Source organism: Canis aureus, chromosome 35, assembly GCF_053574225.1.
Source record: "Canis aureus isolate CA01 chromosome 35, VMU_Caureus_v.1.0, whole genome shotgun sequence".
Classification (NCBI taxonomy): Eukaryota; Metazoa; Chordata; class Mammalia; order Carnivora; family Canidae; genus Canis; species Canis aureus.
Window position 1 is genome coordinate 3,133,718 of NC_135645.1, and position 27,751 is coordinate 3,161,468.

General features: G+C 34.9%; 1 protein-coding gene across 4 annotated transcripts in view; it reads left to right on the plus strand.

Moving 5' to 3' along the window:
• Positions 1–27,527, plus strand: part of ZNF148 (zinc finger protein 148) — a 121,514-nt gene extending 93,987 nt beyond the window's left edge. For all 4 annotated transcript variants that reach the window (XM_077884080.1, XM_077884077.1, XM_077884078.1 and 1 more), the window contains 2 exons: positions 19,742–19,860; positions 20,200–27,527. In XM_077884080.1, the coding sequence (XP_077740206.1) occupies positions 19,742–19,860; positions 20,200–21,798 (1,718 nt within the window). In that variant the 3' untranslated portion in view covers positions 21,799–27,527. The remainder of the gene's footprint in view (positions 1–19,741; positions 19,861–20,199) is intronic.
• The last annotated feature ends 224 nt before the right edge of the window (positions 27,528–27,751 follow it).

Sequence of the window (27,751 nt, forward strand, 5' to 3'; positions counted from 1 at the left end):
GAAGGGACTGAGTGAATGCTGTTTGTGCTACTGAGGATGTTGCCGGTACTAGGAGCTGCTGGCATTGTGATTGTTGAAGCTAGATAGTGCTAGCATGGACAGAGCTTGCCAAGAAAGATTAAGCAGAGAACTACAGATTGCTGTCACTGACATTGTCTGATTTAACAAAGCATTCAGAAACCGTTTTTTTTTTTCCTCTGCAAAACTGTTGATAATTCACACTAAAAGCTTTGATTACACATAAAATACATGTAAAAGCTTAACACTGTATAACAGAATATCTCCGTAAAGATACAAAAGTAATCACATACCCAGCTCATACATCTACACACAAGATCAGAGAGGTTATTCTGAAAATCATCTCCATTTTAACATTTTACATTAGTGCTAAAATACAGGGAACCAGAGGCTGTATGAGGAAGGTTGCCTGGTTTTCCATTAAGTGCTTATATTTTATGTGAATACCCCTTCTCAAATCCATATGAGATGTTCATTGTTAGTACATAAGTGTCTGTAGTTTAAAAAGGAGTTTATCATTTGTTTTGACAAGTCTCTAGTTTAACAAATTGTGAATCTCTTGAAGTGGTCTCATTCTTATTTATGTACCATTACTGAATGAACAAACATGTGAGCAGCATGACTCACAATTTGACACATCCTATACAAGTAGCACAGACAACATGTGCTTTAGGTGTTCAGAAGAAATAGACCAGTGAGGATTCAGTTTGGTGGCTTCATGGAAGACATAGAACTTACATAGTCCTGCGAGGTTGGATTTAGACTTTGTAGTCTGTGTGTTACATGGCAGTTAAGTGTCATCGTTGGGAACTATAGGTGGTAGAGCCCAAACATGATGAAGCCAGGACCAGGAGAAAAATCTGGGGTGTACTGAAGTTGGGAATGTGTTTGGACAAGGGTAGGTAAGCAGATCTGCAGTTGATAAATTCAGAAACAGAGAGAGTAGCTAATTAGAAATCTGACAGCTATCAAGACAATTTCAGATGCCAGATAACAGGATAACAAGCAGTGTGTCAGATATGCTAAGTTAAAAGAACCAGAAACTTTTAACTTAGTTAAAAAGCTGGAAATTCTTACGAATTCAGTATCATAACCCTAATAATACTCAAATAAATTTGAGTTCCTGTTCTGTGCCAAGCACTGAATTAACACAGTACATAAGTTATTTCACCTTATCCTCACAGCAGTCCTATGAGAAGGGGGTACTGTTACTCTTTTTTTTTTTGTGGATAGGGAAACTAAGGGTCAAAATGATTTAAGTGCTTGCCCCAGTGTGTGCAACTGGTTAATGACACAATCCAGGTCTTCAAAGTTCATGCCCTTAACCGTTAGGCTATTGAAAGGCTATTGAACCAACAGTTGGTTAAGTCTGCCTTCAGCTCAGGTCATGATCCCAGATCATGAGTCCCGCATTGGGCTTCCTGCTCAGGGGAAAATCTGCTTCTCCCTCTCCCTCTGCCCCTATGGCTTCACTCATGCTCTGTCTCTTGCTCTCTCAAATAAATAAATAAAATCTTTCAAAAAAAGAAGAAGGAAATTTAGAGTTGACTGACAAAAACTTTTGGGTGTTTTTCTTTTTCTTTCTTTTTTTTTTTAAAGAAAGGGAGAGAAAAGGCAGAGAGGAGCAAAGGAAGAGGAGAGAGAATCTTAAGCAGGCTTCATGCCCAGCCTGGATTCTGATGCAGGGCTCAATCTTATGACCCTAAGATCATGACCTGAGGTGAATCAAAAGTTGGACACTTAACTGACTGAGCCACTTAGGCTCCCCAAAACTTTTTTTTTTTTTTAAGATTTTATTCCTTTATTCATGAGAGACAGAGAGAGGCAGAGACACAGGCAGAGGGAGAAGCAGTCTCCATGCAGGGAGCCCGACGCGGGACTCCATCCAGGGACTCCAGGATCAGGCCCCGAGCCGAAGGCAGGCGCTAAACCGCTGATTCCACACCCCCCCCCCCACCCCAGGTGTCCCAAAAACTTTTGGTTTTAAATGTGAAGGTTTTTATTTTTTTCTACTAAGAGCAGAGCCCCACTCCTGGACCTAGGCTTACAGCTTGCATGTGATTGGGTACAGCTACCTGAAATGAAGTCTGTGGATGTAGGAGGAGTAAGAACACATTCCACCTGATAAGGAATAAACAAAGACAAGATGGACAGTGTGTAAATAACCATTCTGAGTAGAACAGAAAAGGGGGAGGTAAGAGTGGAGATGAAGAGATAAGACTAGAAAGCTTGATTTTAGAATTCTGTTGTCTGATTTTGATGCCAGGCTAAGGAGTGCCTAATTTATGATCCTGTAAGCATATTAAAATATCAGGGCATTTAAATGCCATATTGGAAGAATATTTTGTTAACTATAATAATATAAAGAATAATTCAGGAAATTGCAAATTTATTAATTAAGTTTATACTCAGGTATTTTAAAAAGTTTTTAAAACAAATGACATTGCTAATCTTCAAGAAATGTGATATTGCTTCAGTTTTGACCAGTTTGTGAGAAGTAGACAAAACTTGGGAACCATTGATTATTACAGTGAAACAAAGTTATGTGTTTTGGACTTTAGATCCTCTTCATTTTTGAACAGTATAGGACGCACTAATTTTCAGGAAAAAAGCTGAAAGAGGACTCCCCACATTTGAGTTAACACATAGCATAGAACTTCCTAAATTTTTTGAAAGCTACTTCTGGCAGCGATTTCTCAGTTTTGATTTTTTTTGTTTGTTTGTTTTGATAATTTTTTAAATCATTTTCAGTTACTTTAGAAAATGTCCGTCTAGAACAAGACAAGTTATTTTTTTGTTAGTTTGCCTTTCTTTAATGTGGGCTTTTCCCTAACCCCCCTGTACCCCTATTATTTCACACTCTACAGAAGATGAAGCATTAAGACAGTTGTATCTGGATCTGATGCTGTTTTACAAATTCTTTTGGAAAAATAATACCCAATTACTTCCTTGAATTCAAACACAATTCAATCTTGGAGACCTCCAAGATTCTCCAATATTTGAAGCTGTCTTTTTAACAACTACTACTTAGTATTCTAGAAACCAGTTGAGTGGATGACCAACATTCATGCTTTTCACATCTAAATTCATTAAGTTTTCAGATGTCTGAATTGGCTGACAGAAATGTTTTTTTATTTGTTGATAAAGTTTTTCATTTGACTGACTTCTAATGACATTTAGTTTCAGAATTCATGTAATTTATTTTGGCCTTTGGTAGAAGAGTGACGAAATGTACTGTATGGGTACAGGATGAAGAAATAGGATTTAGAATATTTAAGGCAATCTAAATTTACTTATCAAGGTCATTCTTTCTTATTTTCTGAGTACTTTTAAGATCCTTAGTTGTTATCTCTGAAGAGTTTGTTTTTCAAAAATTCTTAAGTGTTATTATCATTTTCAACTCTGATTGGAATTTTATGGAAATGTTTTGACATTCTTTGAAGGCAGATGTGTTAATAGTAACTGCTTCTACATATTTTATAACTTGTTTTACTCTTCTGTAGATCTTTTTGGAGAGAGTTGAGCTTCCGTGACACTGTTAAGAAGCAACTGTATAAAAAAAAAAAAAAAAGAAACAACTGTATATCATAGGATTGACATCCTAATGTAGTAGGAGGTAGTTATTTCTCTCCAGCTTCATCTCCCGTAGTGCTTTTATGTTGTTTGTGTTATTGGTTATTGATGAAAGTACTTCCTACTCTATTTCTTACAGGACTTGCTGCTGTCTCTTCATCACAGCTGTGTAAAGGAGCTCATAGACAAATTAAATAGAATTTTATTGATTTACCCCCACCACCACCACCACCATGTATTTTCCTCTGTCTTTAAATTCTCTACAGGGCTTAACTTCTTCTTCTTTATTTTTAAAAAAAATTTATTTATTTATTCATGAGAGACACAGAGAGAGGGAGAGACATAGGCAGAGGGAGAAACAAGCTCCATACGGGGAGCCCAATGTGGGATGGAGTCAGGACCTCGGGATCACGCCCTAAGCTAAAAGGCAAACAGATACTCAACCACTGAGTTGAGTTACTCGGGGGCCCCCTGATTCTTCTTTAACTATTTTTCATTATCTGTTTTGATTTTGATGTTCTAAGGGTGCATGAAGAATAACTGCTGAGCAAGATCAGTATGTGTTTTAAATTATTTTAGAGAATATATTCAGTCAACTCTTAATTATTGTGGGGAAATTGACTAGATTATAGATTAATTATTTAAAATTTAAAAAGACAGATGGAATTATGAAAAAATAAAATGAATACCAGGACAAAAGGAGCAACACATATTGCTATTTGAAGCTGCATATTATTCTCTATATAGGCCTGTTGTGCTTATATAATGAAGAACTGTCTTGATCCTTAAGTTTCAGTCCGGTATGTTGTTGTCTACATCACCTTTTAGTGCTTTATCATTGGATAGAGGGGAGGGACTTGAGTCTGATGAGGGAACATGAGATCATGAACCTGATCAGTAACGCTTTGAGTTTTGAGGTCTAACTTATTTATCCCTAGAAAAACCTGCCTGTTAAGACATTTTATTTTTCTAATGCCAGGATTGGGAGGAAATGGGGGATGGGCTCCTGAGAACCTGGAAATGAAAGTTATTATTTTAAAATGTTAGGATTTAGTGAAAAATACAAAGGTATTTCATGCAGAAGCCATGGGTATAAAAAATTAGGGACTAGGCAGGAGACATTTTAGGGGCTTTCATTAAGGAAATGATTTGCTAAGCAGGAGTGGAGAAGAGAATGATTGTGGCAGGGAGGAGTAGAGACTACCTACCTACATTGCCTGATGTTCTGCTTAATCACTGAGACTAATTTTTTAGACTATTATTTTTAGGAGAACTTGGTCAGTGGCTAACTGACGTTACTTAGGTTCTTTGTGATATTAAAAAGGATAAGATTGTAGCCAAGAAACAGACAATGGTAACAGACTATTTTAGCACAATAATAGCATTTGGGGTCATTTCTTCTCTTGTATTTCATATCATAGTTTGTATTTCTAATCTGTTACATTTGCTTTGCTTTTACATTTTGGATGACAGTTGTTGAATGGTAAATATGTTCCTGAATATTGTGTATAAAGAAAGTTTAGGGATCCCTGGGTGGCGCAGCGGTTTGGCACCTGCCTTTGGCCCAGGGCGCGATCCTGGAGACCCGGGATCGAATCCCACGTCGGGCTCCCGGTGCATGGAGCCTGCTTCTCCCTCTGCCTGTGTCTCTGCCTCTCTCTCTCTCTCTCTCTCTGTGTGACTATCATAAATAAATAAAAATTAAAAAAATAAAAATAAAAAAAAATAAAGCTGGTGAATTCTCTTTAAAAAAAAAAAAAGAAAGTTTACATTATATCAAATGCAGTGCTGAATTGAAAGTTGAAGCTATCGCTTCTTTTAACAGTCTGGATTTATTTGTTCAGCAATATTTCAGTTTCAGATTAATTAATTAGCTATTAGGTTTTTTCCCCCTATAGGGAAATAATTTCTAAAACTAATCTCAGTCTTTCTTTTTTCTCTTATTGCTTTTATAATGAGATTTCTTAGGAATGCCACTGTCATACTTTGGCAAAGTAATGAGGGCCTGAACTTATGAACAAGGCATTAAGACTAGAAATTGAATGAAATGGATGTGAAAGATGTTTTAAAGGAAGAATAATAAGTACAGGTGAAATTTAATAGCAGTTTAAACACAAGCAACTAACGGAGTTATAGTAGTAAGGCTATTGGTTTTTAAACTTTTATTGTGATAAACCAGGATTATCCTGGTTTTCAAATAAAATCCTACATGGAGCAACATCAGTAGTCAATTAAAAAACAAGGCAAGTGATTTCAAATGGTTTCCTTGACTCGATGAGTTGACAGATGTTACCAAACTTAACATGTCAAGTTTGAAGTGACTGAAGAATTAGCCTTTGTGGAACAACGATAGGCAAGAATATTTTCAAAATGGAATAATACACTTTAAATGGTTGAATTGCATGGTATGTGAATATTATTTTGGTATAATCCAAAGTGGACTTCACTAAGATGTGTTCCAGCTCATGGTGGGAGAAGTATATATAGAGCTGAAAAAGTTTAGTTGGACTGATTTACAAAGCTTGAGAAAATGTAAAGCATTTAAAGCTTTTGGGCTACTCATTGTATTACATGAGCAGTACTTTGTGGAAAGCATTTGAATTTATTATGTGTCCTTGAACCAGTAATGTCAACAGCAATCTTCATTTACTCTAATGGATTTAACCATTATTGCTCTCATGAATTTTTGTCTGATACAGAAGCAAATATCCTGACTTAACCTACTGTATAACAGTTTAATGTTAGATTTGATCACGTTTCATTAGGAGTTTGTGAGTATAGATCTAAGGTTAAATTTTTCTGAATGAGAAAAACTGCTCTCAATCACACTAAAAAATGGCTTTGGAAATTAGCTTTTGCTGAAGACTTGAAAGTGTTTCTTAATTAAACCTAATACTATGAGGGGAAAACGGTGCTTATAGTGAAACTTCTATTGTAAAGTTGTTTTGACAGCTGCTAATGTTGCATCACAAAATGCTGCTTTTACACTTCCCGTGCTGCTACAAGCTACAAGAAGCAAAATCTCCATTCCTACACAGATACAGGGTAGATATGTTTTCCAGCCTCAAACTATGTTTTTGTCAGATCTTAGACCTTGATGTGATGCAAAAGAAATTTCCGTGTTTCACAAACCATTAAGCCGTACCTCATCTACCTCATCTTCAGTAGGAAGTAATTAAGCTGCAATGTAATGGCATGCAAAAGGCAGATATCAAGAAAAGAATCTAACAGAATCCTATAAATGCCTTCCAAGTGATGAGTGACTCTTTTAATTAAAATTACATTTTCATGGATTAATGTCAGTATTTTTGTGACAAAACCGTTTTAAAGAATATGTAAAATATTACGGATGAACATTAGCCGATAAACATTTGTCATCAGCTTTGATGGTAGGGAACACTGACTTTGAAACCCAATTCAGTGATAGACTACCTCTTCCCATAAAACATAATTCCAGTCTTCTCATTAGTACATCTGTGTGGTCAAAATTCTATGTTCTATTATTATTATGTTATCATTATCATCATTATTACTCTCATTTAAATGTGGAATTCATCAGTAAAAATATGAAGGTTTTTTTCTCTTTTGTTATATAAATATATATACAATATCCTTGATTTTTACCTCTTTGCCCACAAAGCTTAATATATTTACTCTCTGGCTCTTTATTGACTAGTTTGCTGACTGCTGTCAAAATTTATTCTTTGAAGTCCTACCATCTCAGTTCTTAGACCTCTGCTTTGTTGATGACCTTGTCGTTCATTCTGTCTCGCTCTTAGTCATATCATAGGCTAGTGCCTACAAAACCTTAATCTCTTCATGATTTGAGTTTCTCATTTTCCAGGCACCACCTCCTATCACTTCTGCTGATGCCTTCTGTGCTTAGGTTTCAACAATCTTTTATATCTACTAGGACCTACACTCTGGTGATTCTACCCCTTTTCAGTAGCTTTCCTTTTCCTCATCACCTCTTTCCAGTTTAAATTCTATCTTCATTTATCACAATCACTCTCTTGCTTTACACTCATGCTTTTTGCTCTCTCTCTACAGAGTACTCACTTGGCTAAATCACAGCTTTGGGAAATTTAACTCTTTCCATCTCAGGAATAAAACAGAAAGCTATAGTGAATTAGGGTCACTTTAACTGTTAAGTGGGGTCCTTAATGCCTGCTGAAATAATGTATTTCCTTAGTCCATTCAATCTACCGCTCACCTACATAGAGTCCATGTTGCAGCTCTTGGGCCAGTTCCACCTGCTGCCTGTTAATTGTAATTAAAATTGTATTGGAACATAGTCCTATTCATTTTTTTATGGAATGTCAGTGGCTGTTTTCTCCCTACAAGTAGCAGCGTTGATTAGCTGTGACAGAGATTGGAGGACTCTCAAAACCTAAAATATTTATTATCTGATCTTTTACAGAAAGAGCTTGCCTACCTTACTCCCAAACAATATTCCATACCTTCTTTATTTTCATAAACCTCCCAACATTTCCTCCTACCCTCTCACTTTCAGTTGATTACCTGATTCCTACTTCACCGAGAAAGTAAAAATAATCAAAAGAGAACTTCAGTTAGTTCCTAGTACCTTACGTATTCATCAGTGAGTTGGAAAGTTTCGATCTTTTGGAGGAAGACAGGCTAATAATAGTGATTTATTTCATTTTGCAAAATAGCTGAGAATTTTTCCAGTGTTTTGTATAGATAAACATTTAGATAGTTTAAATTTTCATTACCTTTTTCATCTTAAGGGAAGTATGTTTTCCTGACTTCAGACTTCTTTCAATTATTTTAAACTAAGGTACAATTTACATATAATAAGCTTTACTGTTTTTATCGTATATACTACATATACAAATGTATAAATATATTCATTTGTGTAAGCACTACCACAGTCAAGATACAGAACATGAGGTCCTCAGTTGGTTTAAGTGTCCAACTCTTGATCTCAGCTCAGGTCTTGATCTCGGGGGGTTCAAGCCCTGCATTGGGCTTCATTCACACTGGGCATGCAGCCTACTTAAAAAGGCAGGGTGAGGGACACCTGAGTGGCTCTGTGGTTGAGCATCTGCCTTTGGCTCGGGTCGTGATCCCCGGGTCCTGGGATTGGGTCCCACATCGGGCTCCCTACAGGGAGCCTGCTTCTCCATCTGCCTATGTTATGTCTCTGCCTCTCTGTGTCTCTCATGAATAAATAAAATCTTAAAAAAAAAAAAAAAGCGGGGTGAGGGAGTGCCTGGTGGCTCAGTAGATTAAAACATCCAACTGTTGATTTCACCTCACGTCATGATCTCAGGATCTTGAGATTGAGCCTGTGTTTGGTTCTTTTTTGGGCATGGAGTCTGCTTAAGATTCTGTTCCTCTCCCTGGGCCCCCTCCCCCAGCTTGTATTCTCAAAAAAAGAAAGAGAAAAAAAGATATAGAACAATTCTGTCACTCCTGCAAATTCCTTGTATCTTTTTCATGTTAAACCCTCATCAATTCCTATCCTTTGCCTCTTTCAGAATATTCTATAAATTAAATCATATGGGAGATAATCTTTGAGTCTGGTTTCTTCCACTTACCATAGTGCATTTGAGTCATCCATTTTGTTGATGCATCAGAATTTCATTATTTTTTACTTCTGAGTACTATTCTATTGTATGGTTATACCACAGTTGGTTCATTCATTCTCCAACTGAGGTATATTTGGGTTGTTTCTAGTTTTGGGTGCTTATGAATGAAGCTTCTATAAATGTTTGCTATAAAAATTTGCCTACAGCTTTTGTGTGAACATGTGTTCACTTCACTTGGGAAACTACCTGGAAGTGGAATTCTGGGTCATATTTTAAGTGTATGTTTAACTTTTTAAGAAACCATTAAATTGTTCTCCCAAGTATCACATCACGTTTTGCTTTCTGTAGTAACTTATGAGCCTTCCATTTGATCTGTATCCTTGACAGCACTTAGCATTGTCACATTTCTTTGTTTTAGTCATTCTAAGAGGCATGCACTTGTCTGTCACTGTGGTTTTAATTTGCATTTCATTAAGGACCAAATATGTTGAACATTTTTTCATGTGCTTATTTGCCATCTGTGTGCAAATGTACATAGTTGGGGGAGTGGTTAAAGTGTTTCTTTGATTCTTTCACCCATTAAAAAAATTGGATTGTTTGTTCTTACTGTGAGCTTTGGGTGTTCTTTATGTATTTATTTAATATCAGATATGTGATTTGCAGTTTTTTTCTCCCATAGACTTGTTTTTTTGAATTGATTGGAAAATTCTTTGTTTTCTTGAAAGACTTCTTGGTATTTTTCAAAATGTTACATTTAATTTTATTTTTATATGCAATATTAACTTCATATTTCTTTTTTATTAACTTCATATTTCTAAGTCTAATATAAGAAAAAAATAAAATGGTAATGAATCTACATTAGTTATTTTCTGAAATATACAGAAATCCAAGCTAAAAATTAGGTAGAAATATTAGGCTTCATTTTTCTGCCTATTAATATGGAGCATAAGCTTAATATTTTAAAGAATATTATGAATAATTTTCTGTATGCAGCAGATAATATAAGTGTTCTAATGTAGTATCTATTATCTTAAAAACTAATTAAACTGTATTTATTTCATATCAGTCAATCTTTAGTACCAGACTGAAGCACTAAAAGAATTTAGTTTACATCACATGGAAAATAAATTACCTTGGAAAATATTTTTAACATGTAACTTATTTGTGTTTATTCTCATTTTATAGAAGTAATTAGTGAGATTCATGCTTTGTTTGCAGCAATTAAAATGCTTTTACCACATTATATGTTAAATAAATGGCACAATCTCAGCAAAGATCCTCATTCACAGTGAATAATCTAAAAGTCTATAATGAAATTCATAGAGACTTGGTACTATTAAAACAGATTATGTAAAATTTTAGAAATATTATTGTAAAAGTATTGTAGTTGCTACTAAGTTTTAAAGTAGTAAGACCGTTTGCTTGTCACTGACCATATTTTAAAAGTTGACAGGAAATGGAGAAGAGAAGAAAGCATTTGTTTTGAAAAGCCAGAATCTTGGTCTTGCTATAAAATAACCCAGCCTCAAGCTGGCCTAATCCATTTGGGGATTTAGGTTATCAGCCCCTACATTAAGTGCTCAGAAGAAAGGGTGAACCCTCTTTAAAAGACATTGACATCATCCAGAGCCTCTATAGTTTTTCATACATAGTGTTTTGCGTTCAGTGCATACCAAATGATAGCACAGAATCACAGAAAGGTAAGAGGAAAAATAGAAACCATAAAAATTTCTTGGGTGGCTGAAATAATAGTTATTTGAGAAGGACTTTAAATTTTATTTATTTATTTTTTTTAAAGATCTTATTTATTTATTCATGAGAGACACAGGGTGGGGGGGCAGAGACACAGGCAGAGAGGGAGAAAGAAGCAGGCTCCATGCAGGGAGCCCAACGTGGGACTCAGTCCTGGGTCTCCAGAATCAGGCCCCAGGCTGAAGGTGGCACTGAACCATTGAGCCACCTGGGCTGCCTCAGGACTTTAAATTTTAAACTATGACTAATATGTTTAAGAAAATGGTAGAAAAGGCATAGAAAATAGGCAAAAAAGATGGGGATTTTTTTACCAGAGAATTGCAATCCATAAAAAAAGAAAATGAAAATTCTGGAACTGAAAAAAATAATTGATATACAGACTATATATAACATAGGCTTAATGGAAGAATAGAGACAATGAAAGAGAAGGTTAGTGAAATAGAAGATACCACTAGAAAATATCACAGAGGGGAAAAAAAAACACGACTATAACCTTTTTCAGCTGGGATATAGATAGCGCTACTCATGATAGAAAAATAGACAAATTGGGCTACATTAGTGTTAAGACTTGCTTTTCATTAAAGGCTACATTAAGAAAGTGAAAACTGGGACACCTGGTGGCTCAGTTGTTGAGTGTCTGCCTTTGGCTCAGGGCGTGATCCTGGCGTCCCAGTATCAAGTCCCACATCAGGCTACCCGCATGAAGCCTATTTCTCCCTCTGCCTGTGTCTCTCCCCCTCCCCCTCTGTCTCTCATGAATAAATACAAAAAAAAGTGAAAACTAAGCTTAACATGTACAGAATTCCTATTAATCTATTATGGAAAAGATAAGCTAATATTAAGAGTGGGAGAACTCTTGAGCAGTCACTTAACACACCAAAAAAGGATATCCAGATGATTAGTAAACATACGAAAGGGTACTCAGTTTCATTACCCATAAGAAAGATTATTAAGATTACAATCTGATATCACTTGAACCACCCTAGATTGGCTAAAATGAAAAATACACACTGTTCAAAGTACTTAAAAGGATGTGGATCATTTAGAACTCTTATATACTGCTGGCAGGTATGTAGATTGGGACATCCACTATAGTCAACTGTATCTGCCAAGGCTGCAAATACACAAACCCTAGACATTGTCGTTTTCACTCCTAGTTTTATGCTTATATGGTGTACATATATATATACCAAGAGGCAAGTACAAGAACCTTAAAGCAGCATTACTATTAATAGCCCAAAATTGAAAACAACACAGATTTCCATCAAGAATTGAATCAATAAATCCAAGTACACTCCTATGACAGAATCCAGAATCCAGAACATGGTGTTCTGGATAAATCTTAAAAGCATAACGTTGAGTATAGGAAGCCAGACTCCAAAGAATACATATTGCATGACTCCAATCACTTGAAGTTCATAAACAAGGCAAAATGAGTTATGTACTAGAAATCAGGATAGTGATTACTGATGGATAGGGAATAGAAGGGCTCTGTACTCATAATATTCTGTTACTTGGGTGGGATGCTGTTTATATAGGTATGTTCTCTTTGAGAAAATTCATTGAACTGCATTTATGTATTTGTATACTTTTGTGTGGATATATTACAGCTCAATAAATCTCTTTTCAGAATATGATAATGGTATCTTCTGAATGCTTTTTTGCACCCTTTAAGATTTCCATAATAGTTTATTAAATGACAAAACTAATCTCTGGTGTTAGTGGTTATCTTTGAGAGATTGTGACCAGGTGAGGCTTCATATGGTGCTTAGAAGATGTTAGTAATGTTCTATTTCTTAATTATGGGTGCTGGTTAAAGGAGTCAGTGGACTTTGTGAAAATTCAGTGAGCTGTGATTATGATTTCTTTAATGTCTCTGTGGCTGTTATACTCCAATAAAAAGTTTGCTTGCTTAAAGTAAGAAAAGAAGAAAGAAAGAAATAATGGGAAGAGTTAGATAAAATTGACTGAGTGTTGGTAATTATATTAAAGCTGAGTGATGGGCACATGAGTATATTCTTTTCTACTTTTTGTATATGTTTGAAAATATTCCTAATAATAATTAACATAAACTATAGGGACAGGATACAGATAATCAGTTGCCTGGAGAAGGGGGAATGGAGTGACAAGGGCGAGAGGAAGGGATTATACAGAGTAACAGGAAACTTTGTGGTTTTAGATGAATTCATTGTGTTGATTGTGGTGGTATATTCCTTTGTAAAAACTTACCAACTACCAGATAGTGTGGGAAAAAAACAAGAAGACCTAGATCCCAACCATTCCACTCCTTTTGTTTTCCTATCATTTCCAGACACTGACAGACACTTAGTACTTGCTAAATGAACTGATGAAAGCCTGGGATGCAACTTACTATATTATTGATCCACAGTTTGAGATTGCTCTGAGAGAAACCATGAGGTAGATGCATTTGTTGCTGATGGGCTTTTTTGGAGATGAAAGAATGCCATCAGGATTTGTTCCTGGGCCTGATTTATTAATACCATGACTTTGGGCAAAAGTTTCCTAGCCTGGCAAATGGGGACAGTGTACTTAATTGACAAGACTAGAGTTGATTTAAGTGTAAGAGTGCCCAGCAAGTGCTTGGCACGTAGTAGGTGACTCAGTAAAATGTTAAGAATGAAGACATAAATAAGACAGGTATTCTAGGTTAGAATGCATATTTCCTATGTATTTTTAAGATGACACTTTAAAAAATAGAGTACTTGAGGGAGACTACTTCATGCTGTGTTCCTAGAACTGTAGCGTTTGTTTTTTGTCTTTATTTAATTGATAGATGAAATCAGAAAAGATAACTACCTGAAATTTCACTAATTTTGAGTCGCACTATCTGGGTTTTTTGCCTAAAAGTTCTGTTATGCTCCTTGTCCACATTAGAGCACCTATATCATATTTCTTAAATGTATATGAAATAAAAATGTAGGTTGTAGTTAATGTAAAAAGGCAAATTAGGAAAAAAAAATTTAATGATAAAAATATGTTTTTGAGAGAGTGGCTCTTCATCATTTGATACCCTAGTTAATTTCTTTTAAAGAAAAGAAAGCTGATGTGCATTTGTCCAGTCTTATATGAAGTTAATGCCATAAATAAGAAAGAAAATAAGCTGATGATGGGTTTCTTTCTTTTTATGGAACGCAGCATATGGGATTTGATATAGAGTCAGTTGATTTGGTAACGTCTTTATGTGCTTAATGTAATCTCCATTGTTGATCTTTTATTCTAGAACACTTATTTTCAATAAGTAGCTGGATAATGGTGGTTTATAAGTTCAAAATCCGACTACAATGTTTATAAGTCAAGGTAGTGCTTACTTGGCTCACTATTGTTTAAAATCTATTTTACATTTTTAGATTCCTTTTTTTTTTTAAGATTTATTAATTTTAGAGAGAAATCACAAACAGGAAGGGCAGAGGGAGAGAGAATCTCAAGTAGACTCCACGCTGAGTGCAGGGGCTCATACAGGCTCCATCCCAGGACCCTGAGATCATGACCTGATCAGAAACCAAGAGTCGGATGCTTAACTGACTGTGCTACCAAGGCGCCTCATATTTTGGATTCTGACTTAGATTTCCTTTTGGTATCAAAGTCAGGAATAAGATAGAGAACACATTATCAATCACTATTACTTTTTATTATAATGTTTGAGGAAAAACAGGTAGCAAAAGTATGCAAAAGAAAAACATTTGAAGCAAAAAAACCTATTTTTGCAACCAATATTATTTTATACTTGAAAAACCCATGAGAATCAACTGAAAAATTATTGCCAACTAATAAATTCAGTAAAATAGAAAACCATATATTTGTATACACCCACAGTAGAAGATGTAACAGAAAAAAAGTACCTTGTTTATATATCACAAGAAATGTAGAAAATCCCCCCAAAATGTAGAAAACCCCATATGAAGAAATCATTAAAACACTATTGAGGACACGAAACAAAATTTGGTTAAATGGGAGGAGGGCATACTCCTCCACCCACCCACCCCGTTTTTTTTGATGAGAAAAGTCAACATCCTAAAGGATACAATTCTTTTTATAAGTTAACATAAACATTTCAGGCAGCTGTCCCTTCCCTCCACCCCAAATACTAGACAAGATAATTATGAAATAATACAGAAAGTGGATAAACAAAAACAAGAACAATGAGGGAGATAAGCCCTACCAGATGATAAAGAGTATTATAAAGTCATAACATTTTCATTCTAGCATATGAATAGTCAGACCAATGGAACATAATAGAGTAGAAGGTCTAGAAAGACACCTGTGGAACTAGTATACGATTTTGATAAAGAAGCCATCACAAGGGCAGCCCTGGTGGCTCAGTGGTTTAGCGCCGCCTTCAGCCCAGGGCGTGATCCTGGAGACCTGGGATTGAGTCCCACGTTGGGCTCCCTGCATGGAGCCTGCTTCTCCCTTTGCCTGTGTCTATTTAAAAAAAAAAAAAGTGATCACACAAAGTAGAACTTCTCAGTAAATGGCGTTGGGAAAACTAGTCAGTCATATGAACTTAAGGATGAACCCGGAGTACATCAGATTTAATGTAAAAGATGAAACTGCAAATGTGTCTTGAGAATATGGGTAGATTCTCTACACCCATGCTAACATTTCTGATTATCTGTTTTTAACTATCCTATTGAGTGTGAAGTGGTATCTCATGGTGGTCTTCATTTGCATTTCTTGAGTCTTCATTAGTAATGATGTTGAGCATCTTTTCATGTACTTATTGGATATTTGCCTGTCTTCTGAGAAGTGTCTGTTCAGATCCATTGCCTATTAGATTATTTGTCTTTTTTGTAAGTGTTCATTTCATATACTGGATGCACTTCCCTTATGAGATATATAATTGGCAAGTAATTTACCCCATTACCTGGGTTATCTTTTCACTTTAAAAACAAGACAACATAACATGGAAGTTTATCATTTCAATCATGTTTAAGGATAGAATTTAGTAACATGAAGTACATTTACAATATTGTATGACCAAAAAATCCTTCTAACCATTAAACAGTATAAATTTCCTTTCCTCCCTCTCCTAGTCCCTGGTAACCTCTATTCTACTTATGTGAATTTGCCTACTCCAGGTACCTCATCTAAGTGGAATCATTCAATATTTGTCCTTTTTGTGCCTGGCTTCTTTCACTTAGCGTAATTTCTTCACAGTTCATCCATGTTGTAGCATGTATCATAATTTCATTTCTTTTTATGACTTGAATAATATATCATTGTGTGTATATATCGCATTTTATTTATGCATTCATAATGCTTGCTGGTGGACAGTGAGTTGTTTGCATCTTTAGACTGTTATGAATCCTGCTTCTGTGAGCATCTGGGCACAAGGGTCTGTTTGAGTGAGTCTCTGTTTTCATTTCTTTTGGGTATATATATAGGGGTAGAATTGTTGGGTCCTATGATAATTCTGTGTTTAACATTTTGAGGTGCTGCTAGACTATTTCCCACAGCAGCTGCCTATTTTCCCTTTTATTTTCTTGATAGTGTTTTTTTAAGAACAACCATTTTTAATTTTTATGAAATATATTGTAATTTTTGTTTGGTTGATTGGACTGTTGGTGTCATGTTTAAGAAATCATTGCTTAATCCAGGGTTAAGATATTTCTATGTTTTCTTCTAAACGTTTTATAGTTTTAGTTCTCATAGGTCTATGATCCACTTTGAGTTAAGTTTTGTATATGATGTGAGGTAGGGGTACAACTCTGTTCTTTTGGATGTGGGCATCAAATTGGCCCAGCATCATTGTTGAAAAGAGTATTTTTCCTCCGTTGAAGTGTATTGGCACCTGTGTTGGAAATCAATTGGCCATAAATGTAAAGGTTTATTTCTGGGCTCTCAGTTTGGTTCTTTGATTTATATGTCTGTCCTTACCCAATTACCACACTATCTAACTTATTACTGTAGCTTTGTATTAGGTTTTGAAATTAGGAAGTATGAGTCTTCTTACTTAATTTTTCAAGATTGTTTTCAAGATTGTTATTGGCTATTTTGTATCCCTTGCATTTACAAATGAATTTTAGGCAGGTTATCAATTTCTGCTTTGAAATCTATAGATCTACTTGGAGATTATTAACCATCTTAAACAATATTAAATCTACTAGTCCATGAATATTATGCAGAATTAATTGAATTCTAATCAGTTCACTAATTTTCTCCTCTATCATTTTTCACTTTTGAGAAATGACTTTAACTTCTGACCTTGATAAGCTCTATCATCTACATTCTTTATTTCAAAGAAATATGGAAATATGCTTTATTTTTTTTCCAAAATATAACCTGTACTTTCTTTCGCTTTTCATCTTAGACCTTCTGAGATCTTGTTCTTTTGGTTATTAACCATAATATTTCAGTTTAAGTTTAGTATTTCATTTCTCTTTTTCACTGGCTCCTTCCTTTCTGCCTTCAGATAAATCAATGTCCCCAGCCTTATCAATACTTGCTCTTGATTGGATTGCCTCCTAATTGTTACTTCTCATCTCCTTTTCTTCATTTTTTTCACTTCCCAACTTTCTTAATACGTGGTCTTCTTTCCCAGCTTCCATTACTTCGTTAGTTATTCACTTATTAACCCTTTGGCCAAGTGCCTTAACTTTTCTGGAATTTAGTATTTTTTTGTGAAATAAGTGAATTGGTCTCAATTAGTTGTGTTAAGCTCTAAATCTAGCCTCTGAATCCTTGGAGTGCTTATTTAAAACCCAGTATACAGAAGTGGAATTATTATGTCCTGAAATCTGAGTGCATGCTTAAAGTCATTTGCCACACCAGCGTCACCCTTTGCGATCTTTGTGGGGACCCAGTTCGAAAACCACCACAAGTTTCTTTCAACCCTACAATTTGGTAACTTGATAGCAATTATAAAAGTTTTTGTTTGTTTGTTTGTTTGTTTTTTTAACAGAAGTTGCATTCTTGAAAATTTTCAAATAATTGTCACCAATTGAATTCTCTTCTTAGGTACCGTTTCTCCTGGACATTTTATAGTAACTAAATTCTCAGTTTCTTGTTATTTTCCTCTACATTTTCTTTCTTTGGCTTTAATCGCAGATAGTCTCTTTAAAAGTGCTATTCACTTTAAATTCTAACACTTGGAAGAAACTTTTCCAAATCATACCGGCTCAGTAACATTTTTCCTAGTAATCACTGTAATAATAATTTATGCCATTCATTTGGCATTTAAAAATTGCACAAAGTATTTTGAGCTATGTAGAGACAATTTAGACTCAAATTCTGACCAAAAGAAACGTGATCTAGTAGAACAGAGATGTACAAAATAATTATAGGGATGACATTTATGAGTGCTATAGTAGAGGCACAGGTGAAGTTCTGTGGAGATTTAGAAAAAATAAAGATACCTTTTCCCTGGAAGAATAGGGCAAAGGCTCCCAGAGGATATGGGTTGATACTTGAAGGAAATGTGGCACCTGAACAGAGAGGTGGATTTTTTTTTATTTTATTTTGTTTTTAAGATTTAATGTATTTTTAATTTTAGAGAGAGAGAGTAGTACATAGGGCGCAGGGAATGGTGGGCAGAGGGAGAGGAGAGAGAGAATCTCAAGCAGACTCTACATTGAGTGTAGAGCCTGTCCTGGGTTCCATCACGACCCTGAGATCATGACCTGAGCCAAAATGAGGAGTTGGACACTCAACTGATTAAGCCACCCAGGCGACCCTAGGTGGGCATTCTTGACTGAAGAAGCAGCATGAATCCACAGCAGAGTTAGAATAGCTCAAGATGATAGGTATTTTGATGTGGCTGGAGGAAAAGTTTTAAGAGTAGTGAGATACAATGTTGTAAAGGTAAACTGGAGCTGGACATAGTTTTGTTAATTGTCTCTTTATAATGTGTATATCTTGTTTTCCCAAATTACATTATAAGCTCTTTGAAGCCAAGTAATGAATCTTACACTTTCAATCTCCTATAGCAAGGTTATGGGTAGAGGGGAAGTATTCAGTGAGATTTTGTTGAATGTATGAAACAATAGCTTCCCAAAAAAGTGTTATTCAAGATAACTTACTGTCACACCTTTCTGTTTACTGTGGTTTTATCAGTAAAAACTACTTTAGATCTCCATAGTTATGGTTCCTTACAGCTAATAAGACCTTATGAAATGTTTAAAAATAAAATGGAGGAGGTGAGGCAGGAGTTGTATGTCTGATTAGCAGTACTGTTTGATTCATTCCCCAAAAGGACATGAGAAATGCTGGTTTGAGTTAAGAAAAAGGATGAGTATAAACAAACCTTTTGAAACTTAGTCTCTAATTTGAGTTCTTTTTATGTTTTAATAAATTAGATTTTTAAGAATATTTCCTAGGATTCAGATTTCATTTAACCACAAATATTTGTTGAAAAGAAATGAAGAATTGAAAAGGTGTACTCAAGAATTGTGTTGGACTATATATGGGTAACATTTTCTTTTTTCAAAAAAAAATTCTAAAATATTATTTTATATGATTGAATAAAAAAGATTAAAAGTGTCAGCTACTCTACTGAAACGGTGTTCACATTGCTATAATTCCTGGTACTGCTGCTCTCCATGGAAAGAGTATGTTATATACACATACAATAGAAAGGTAGGGAAGTTGAGTATGCCTGCTTTCAGACTTTTCTTTCCAGTGGCACGTGCCAGTCTTTTATTTTTGTAAAGCAAAATATTTTTTACAAGTTAAATTGAAAGATGTATTTAATATAGGAAGAATTTTTTCACTTGAAAAGAGGAGAGTATGACAGTTTTAAAGAGCTATTCTTTAGAGATTCTTGTGGTAAAGTAATTCATTATTTTACAATATTTGTTTTGTTTTAAACTTTCTATATCATGTACTAGGTGAAAAACCATTTCGCTGTGATGAATGTGGTATGAGATTCATACAAAAATATCACATGGAAAGGCATAAGAGAACTCATAGTGGAGAAAAACCTTACCAGTGTGAATACTGTTTACAGGTAAGGAGTGATTTGAAATGTTTGGTTTTGGTGTTTGGGTTTTTTAAAAATCACTTTGTTGAGGTATGATGGACATTGAAATTCTTCTACCTGAAATTATAAAATAATTCTCTTAAATTAGAAAATGTGACTACTAGAACTATTTGAAGAACTTCCCATCCCAGCTGCTTCTGATTAGATTTCTAATAAATAACTGGCTCAACAAGTTAGTTTGGAATTACTTATATTATTTTACCTCTATCTATCTTTATATTAATTACTTTTTTCTTTTCTTTTCTTGCTTGACGAAAAACACAAACTAAAACAAAAAACTGACTGCCAAAAATCTGAATTTGACAGTATTTTTCCAGAACAGATCGTGTGTTGAAACATAAACGTATGTGCCATGAAAATCATGACAAAAAACTAAACAGATGTGCCATCAAAGGTGGCCTTCTGACATCTGAGGAAGATTCTGGCTTTTCTACATCACCAAAAGATAACTCACTGCCAAAAAAGAAAAGGCAAAAAACTGAGAAAAAGTCATCTGGGATGGACAAAGAGAGTGCTTTGGACAAATCTGACCTGAAGAAAGACAAAAATGATTACTTGCCTCTTTATTCTTCAAGTACTAAAGTAAAGGATGAGTACATGGTAGCAGAGTACGCCGTGGAAATGCCACATTCTTCGGTTGGGGGATCGCACTTAGAAGATGCATCAGGAGAAATCCATCCACCTAAGTTGGTTCTCAAAAAAATCAATAGCAAGAGAAGTCTGAAACAGCCACTGGAGCAAAATCAAACCATTTCACCCTTATCCACATACGAAGAGAGTAAAGTCTCAAAGTACGCTTTTGAACTTGTGGATAAACAGGCTTTGCTGGACTCAGAAGGCAATGCTGACATCGATCAGGTCGACAATTTGCAAGAGGGGCCCAGTAAGCCTGTGCACAGCAGCACCAACTATGACGATGCCATGCAGTTTTTGAAGAAGAAGCGGTATCTTCAGGCAGCAAGTAACAATAGTAGGGAGTATGCGCTGAACGTGGGTACCATCGCCTCCCAGCCTTCTGTAACACAAGCGGCGGTGGCCAGTGTCATTGATGAAAGCACGACGGCGTCCATATTAGATTCACAGGCGCTGAATGTGGAGATTAAGAGTAACCATGACAAGAACGTTATTCCGGATGAGGTACTGCAGACTCTCTTGGATCATTACTCCCATAAAGCTAACGGACAGCATGAGATATCGTTCAGTGTTGCGGACACTGAGGTGACTTCTAGCATATCCATAAATTCCTCAGAAGTCCCCGAGGTCACGCAGGCAGAGAATGTTGGATCAAGCTCCCAAGCATCCTCGTCAGATAAAGCCAACATGCTGCAGGAGTACTCAAAGTTTCTGCAGCAGGCTTTGGACAGAACTAGCCAAAATGATGCCTATTTGAATAGCCCGAGCCTTAACTTTGTGACTGACAACCAGACCCTTCCAAATCCGCCAGCGTTCTCCTCCATAGACAAGCAAGTCTATGCAGCCATGCCCATCAACAGCTTCCGATCAGGAATGAACTCTCCACTAAGAACAACTCCAGATAAGTCCCACTTTGGCCTCATAGTTGGTGATTCACAGCACTCGTTTCCCTTTTCAGGTGATGAGACAAACCATGCTTCTGCCACTTCCACACAGGACTTCTTGGATCAAGTGACTTCTCAGAAAAAAGCTGAGGCTCAGCCTGTCCACCAAGCTTACCAAATGAGCTCCTTTGAACAGCCCTTCCGCGCTCCGTATCACGGATCAAGAGCTGGAATAGCTACTCAGTTTAGCACTGCCAATGGACAGGTGAACCTGCGGGGACCAGGGACAAGTGCTGAATTTCCAGAATTTCCCTTGGTGAATGTAAATGATAATAGAGCTGGGATGACGTCTTCACCTGATGCCACAACCGGCCAGACTTTTGGCTAAAAAAATGTGTAAATAATACTGGCACTTTAGAACAGATTAATCAAGAGTGGGGTTACTCTGTGTAAAATGGAGTGCTGTACAGATTTAAGAGCAATGAGCTATAACCAGTTAAGCTGATATGAATAGCAAGATAATCCAATAACTGCATTTTGTTTGGTTAGTCAGCATTCTTTGAACTGCCTTACATGTTGTCACCTTTATAGAAGCAATGCATTACTTGTTTTAGAGCAGAAACTTGCTATTCCACCTACACCGAGTTTAAAAGGAAAAAAAAAAAAAGACTTTCGCACAATTGTTTCCTAACTGATAACATTGTACATTCTTAGGAGATTAGTAATTGTGTGAAATTTACTCATACTGTTTCTAAGTTTTTCAGCATAGTCATTGCACTTCAGCAGGGAATCTGAGTATACTTTACAGACAGAGTGAACTTAAAAGTTTAAATGTCAAGAGATTATGGCTTAAATAAATTAGTGTGTCCTATAGGGGGAAAAAAAGAAACCAAGAAACCACCTTTTAATAAGAATGATAATGCCATATACCCTTGATTTTCATTTTGCATTATATTGACATGTTTTTTTTTTTTTTGAGAAAAAATAATAAAAATCTGATAGTCTAAGACTCCACTATTTAAAAGCCTAATTACTTTTAAAATATGCATACTTTCAAAACTTTTACCAAAATACGTAACTGTTGAAGCATTCACTTCTCTATGGAAGTATGCATATTGGTGTCAGTTTCTTTGTACAGTTGTACTTAGATATTTTTTATGATTTTTCATGTGCAGGTATCAAGGTTTTGAAGTTTTAGTAAAAAGATATTCTGTAGATTACATTCCCAAGAACATAATGCTTACACAAAATGTATATTCCACGTTTTAAAGCTTAATTGTATTTTACTTTACATATACACTTCAGTTAACATAGAGCACTTAGAATCTATTTGGTATTTTTGATTTCTCAAAGTAAAAAAAAATTAGATTTTTAGGTTTGATATGGTTGTGTCATAATCATCTCATAATTGACTATTTTAATTTTGGCAATAAAAGGAAATTGGGTATCTTTGGAACTGTAAAACCTGGTTTAATCCTTCTCTTTCTAGAATCTTGATAGATTGGATAATTAAACAGTATCCAGAGAAACTAAAGAAATGGGCATTTTAATTGCTTATTTTATCTTGAATTACTTTTTAATGAACACTGCTCATTACAATTTTACAAACCAAAAGTGTTTACTAATTCTAGTAACTACAATTTCTTTTTCAGCTAGATGAGTGATCGGAAACTTTTTGTTGCATTTCAAAATCTAAATAAACTACAGACTTTATCCTTATACCACGAATGTTTTTTTTTTTTAATACTTTGTCTTAAAATAATACAGCATGGTACAATAAATAGTGCTTTTATATAAACACATATATATACTTTTCTAAAGAATTGACGGTTTGAGTTACACATTGGACAGTTTTAATTTTTGGAAAATAACATTAGTTCTGTTGATTTTACTATCCTCTTTAATTTGTTCCAACTTTTTGTTTATTTTAATTTCCAACATCTTTGTCATGATGCACATACTGATGTAGCACCAATGATAATCTAAAATTAATATCCTTGGAAGGTGAAACTTTATTGTTGCTAATTTCCACTTTAACTTTTTATATTGGCCCTTATATAGATCTGCAGTCTTTATTTCAGTATAGAATGTTATACATTTAAGTTATTTTTTTCTTTTATTTAATGGTATCCCCAGAGTGTTCTCATAAAGAAAGGGAACAAAGGAAATACCCACCACCCTTAACATCTTTTACATTTATTTTGAATATTTTGGTGTTTTGTGATAATAAGTATAAATTATGTTTAATGTGGTTTCCTCTATGCTTTGGTTATTAAGCTTTGCTTGAAATATTAATTTTCCTATTTGACAGCTTTCTTTGCTGCCAGATTTCTCAAGAATTTTAGACTTCTTTGAAGTAGATATTTAAGTTCTGCCATTATTGACTTTTAAGAATGGTGTGTGTTGGGTTACACATCACACAATTGCAAGAAGCCTTTATTCAGATGAGATGTTAAAGATGGAACTGTGCTCATCCTATATAGGCATTTGTATTTTTCTCATACTACTATTTGAAAATAGGCATTTATTTCCTGAGTTGATTTTTATTTGAGCCTGATCAAAAATTTTGTTCTGTTAACAACTTGATGTAGTTCTTGGTATAGTATACAGTTTTATGTTTGCTTTAACATCACCAGCACAGTTTTTAGAACGTGACTCTATTGCTGAGCAGTTAGGGTAAGCTAAGGAAGGAAGGCCTCTGAAAATGGTAATTATGCAAGCGGAATTTCAGGTGTTGAATTCCTGTCTTCAACACATTTCTTTAAATCTACGTAATGGCAGACTTTTCTACCACATTATAAGCATTTTTGAGAAAGGTGATACTTTGGCATAACTTGTTGACTCACCATTTAAGTATAGTAGTCATCACTCTCTTACTGTGAAATTCTAAATGCCTACCAGAGTTACCTTATATTATCATCATATGATAAACATCTCAGCAGTTTGGGTTTCCCCGCTTCAGTTTAGAAAGTTCCTTCATTTCTATCTGGGCATTAATAGTACAAGTAAGTAGTAGCCTTTTGTGCTGCCGTAGATCAGAATATTGAGGATATGAGATACCCTTTTGCAATATGTTTTTCTCATTTCTATCAGTGAGCAAATTGTTCTATTAAAACATGCTCTTACACACCATTAAACTTCGGGTCAATGTGAGTGAAGTATGCTTTTTCACTTAGGACCTACTCTTAACGTTTGAAGATTGGAAACAGATCGTGTTAGATGAGGTAATATCTGCTGAACATCTTCTAAAAGCTTGTGGGTTTTTTTTTTCTTTTAACTATTGTATACATATTTCATTTGGTTCAGAATATTTGGGTGGCTCTTAAATCTTTTGGATTTACTTGCAGATTTTCTACTTGATACCATAGAAACCCATCCTTTTAGCTCTGGCTGAGGACTGTCAGTGGTTGGGTAATTTTCTCTTTCTGAGAGGCAAAAGAGGTCTTGTGCTCAGGGTAGGCTTTCATTTCCACAGGGGAGAGAAACTTGCAAGTGCCAGCTAGGTTAGATCTTTTGCCACTTCTTTCATTTTATCAATTTGAGTTTTTAAAGGGCTGTTTAAAAAAAAAAAAAAAGCCGGGAAACTTTAAAAGTAGGCATTACTGTAGTACTACATTTCTTAGACATAGAACATCTTAACTAGAACTTGTTTTTTCACAGTAGAATTACTTGAAGAAGCACTATTATAATCAATGAGAAACTTTTTGACACTGCAATTTAATTTAAACTTTTTCCGTTTCAAATTGCTTTATTTCAGGGAAATAATTTTCCAGTTGTTTTTGCTATATTCTGCAAATAAAACCGTATGTTTCCTTTTTTCACTTAAACTTTGGTAGGAAACAAAACTAAAGCAGACAAACATTTCTTGTTGTGTTTGTTGCTTTCTTTAATCCAATGGATAAAAAAGTAAAACCCTGTAAACATTATTTTATTTTTTTATGCAATACCATGCTGTAAATATGGTTCATCAAATAAGGATGTACCTATGATTGAATCTTTAATTCTGCACAGTTAGAGTTTATATATAAACGTGTCTTGACAATCAAGGACTTTTATGTGAGTCTTCCTTTATGATGTTTATTAATGTTATGCATTCCATTTGTTTTGAAGTGAGTACCAATGTGCTAATTTGTATTGTCTGAAAGTATGTAATGTTTTTACAGCTTGTTTTTAAGAATCTGTAAATATGTACAAACAAATCACAGTACTGCTTTATGTTAGAAGGCATATGATGTTGTACTGTATGTAAGCAATAATACATAGCAGTGCTAACTTTACAAGTAGCATCAGGAAAGTTCTAAAAACATTTCAGAGTTATTAATTATCCTTATTTCATTTAATAATGATTATCTTTAATCAGTTTTTATAAGCAAATTCCATTGTTCCTCCTATTGGAACATAACACTGTTTACACAGCATAATTGAAGTTGCAGGGGAGACAGGCTAAATCTGACTTCATCTGTACTCACTCTCACTAAGCATTGAATGGCCTTACCACTCTTCTGCAAGATGGAGGAAGACCGCAAAACTTAGTGCCCATCACACTGAAGGAAGGGGGTGTGTTGTTTTGTTTTGTTTTGTTTTCCTGCTTCTGTACTGCTACCTAACTTTGTGGTTTGCTTTGGATTTTAATATTTGTTTCTGTTTTAGATTCAAGCCCATAAGTTTTGAGGTGACTTCAGCTCCATTGTGAAATAGTTCTCTTCATATTTCATAGCTACATTTCAATAATTCTCAACTTTCTACTTTGATTTTTAGATACTTATTTTTCAAGCTTGATTTCTCAGCTGATCAGATGAATTTATTCAACTTCAATACAAAGAAAGACAAACCTATTGTAGTTTGAATTGAGTAGATATTATACTGTACAGAACAGCTAACTATTTGAACACACACATCACTGCTTTAGAAATAAAACCGCCAATTTATAAATGTATATGACCTACATTTTATAGGAGAAATGTTTTTAAATGCTAGTCATTTATATAATGTGCTTTGAAGGATTTGCTAGTCCACTTCTGTCACTTTTTAGTACACTGGTATCTTTTATATGTAATGTATGCTTTTTATTATTGTAGCAAAGCATTTCAGTAGAACGAATTTTGCAACAATATGGGGGAAATTTTTCATTGTTGGATTTGAATTATACTGGATTTTATCTGTGTAGTCTTGTCTTTATTTTAATGCTGTCTGGAAGGGAACTTGGTATCCAAATAAAGCAGGTAACCTCATTTTACTTCAAGGGCATACTGTGTAGTGCTGAATTTAATCTGGAAATCTGATGATTTTGAAAAGACAAACACGTTTATAAAAATTGTACAGAAGAAATTAAATGTGTGATGGAAATCCTGATGGTGGAGCACGTTGAATTTTCTGATATATAGTGTTATTTTCCTGGGATCCCCTATGCCTTCTTTGTATTTCAACTAATAAAGGAAAAACCCTGTCATTAAAACTGGTAGGATAATATAGGATATTCTGATTATACAGTATTACTTTTCCTATCCCGTTTTCTGACCCTTTTCTCAGTCACTGTAAATTTTTATTTTCTATTTCCTATTGATAATTAAACATGTACATAATATAGACACTGTTGTATAAAACTGAATGAATTGGGTTGCTATGCTTGAATGGGTAACTAAGTGGAAATATTATGGATACTGAGAATTCATAATGTCAGAACAAATCTCCAGGAGAAAGAGGGGCATCATGTGTCCTGGGAAGGTCACAGCAGATGTTTCTTCAACCCCCTGGATTATCTGTGTGAAAGAATCAGCTGTAAACTCAGTATCTTATACAAGTGGGTCTTTCCTTCCCCACCTCCCCCCAAATATATGAGCACTAAATTTCAAAATCTACTCAGGTGAAAATTGCTTTGCAATGAAACTTATCACATTGAAATTTTCACTGTTAAAGATATTTGTGATATTTTTAAATACAAACTTTCACATCAGTAGTCAGCAGCCTGACAATTGAAATCTGGTAAGTCGGTATGTTTTAAAGTATATTTTACCCTCCAAATAGAATTGTTTTTAAACAATCGGGGGGACTTCTGTTTGTTTGTTTAAATGCATTTTTTAAATTGTCATTGTAAAAATAAAATCTTGCTTGACCCCATATTATGATATGAATGAATTGCTGAGCCTTTATAATACAATGAAAGCTTGTTTCATGCATAGTCATGGAACATAGACATGTTCTTCAAACTGACCTATTATTCATTAAGTGGTTTAATGAGTTTCACAGCTTCTGGCATTGTTGTCATGTAGTTAACCTTGCCACTTGGGGGTTTATAATACCATTTTATGTATTGTGATACTACAGGAAGCTGTTTTGTTTCA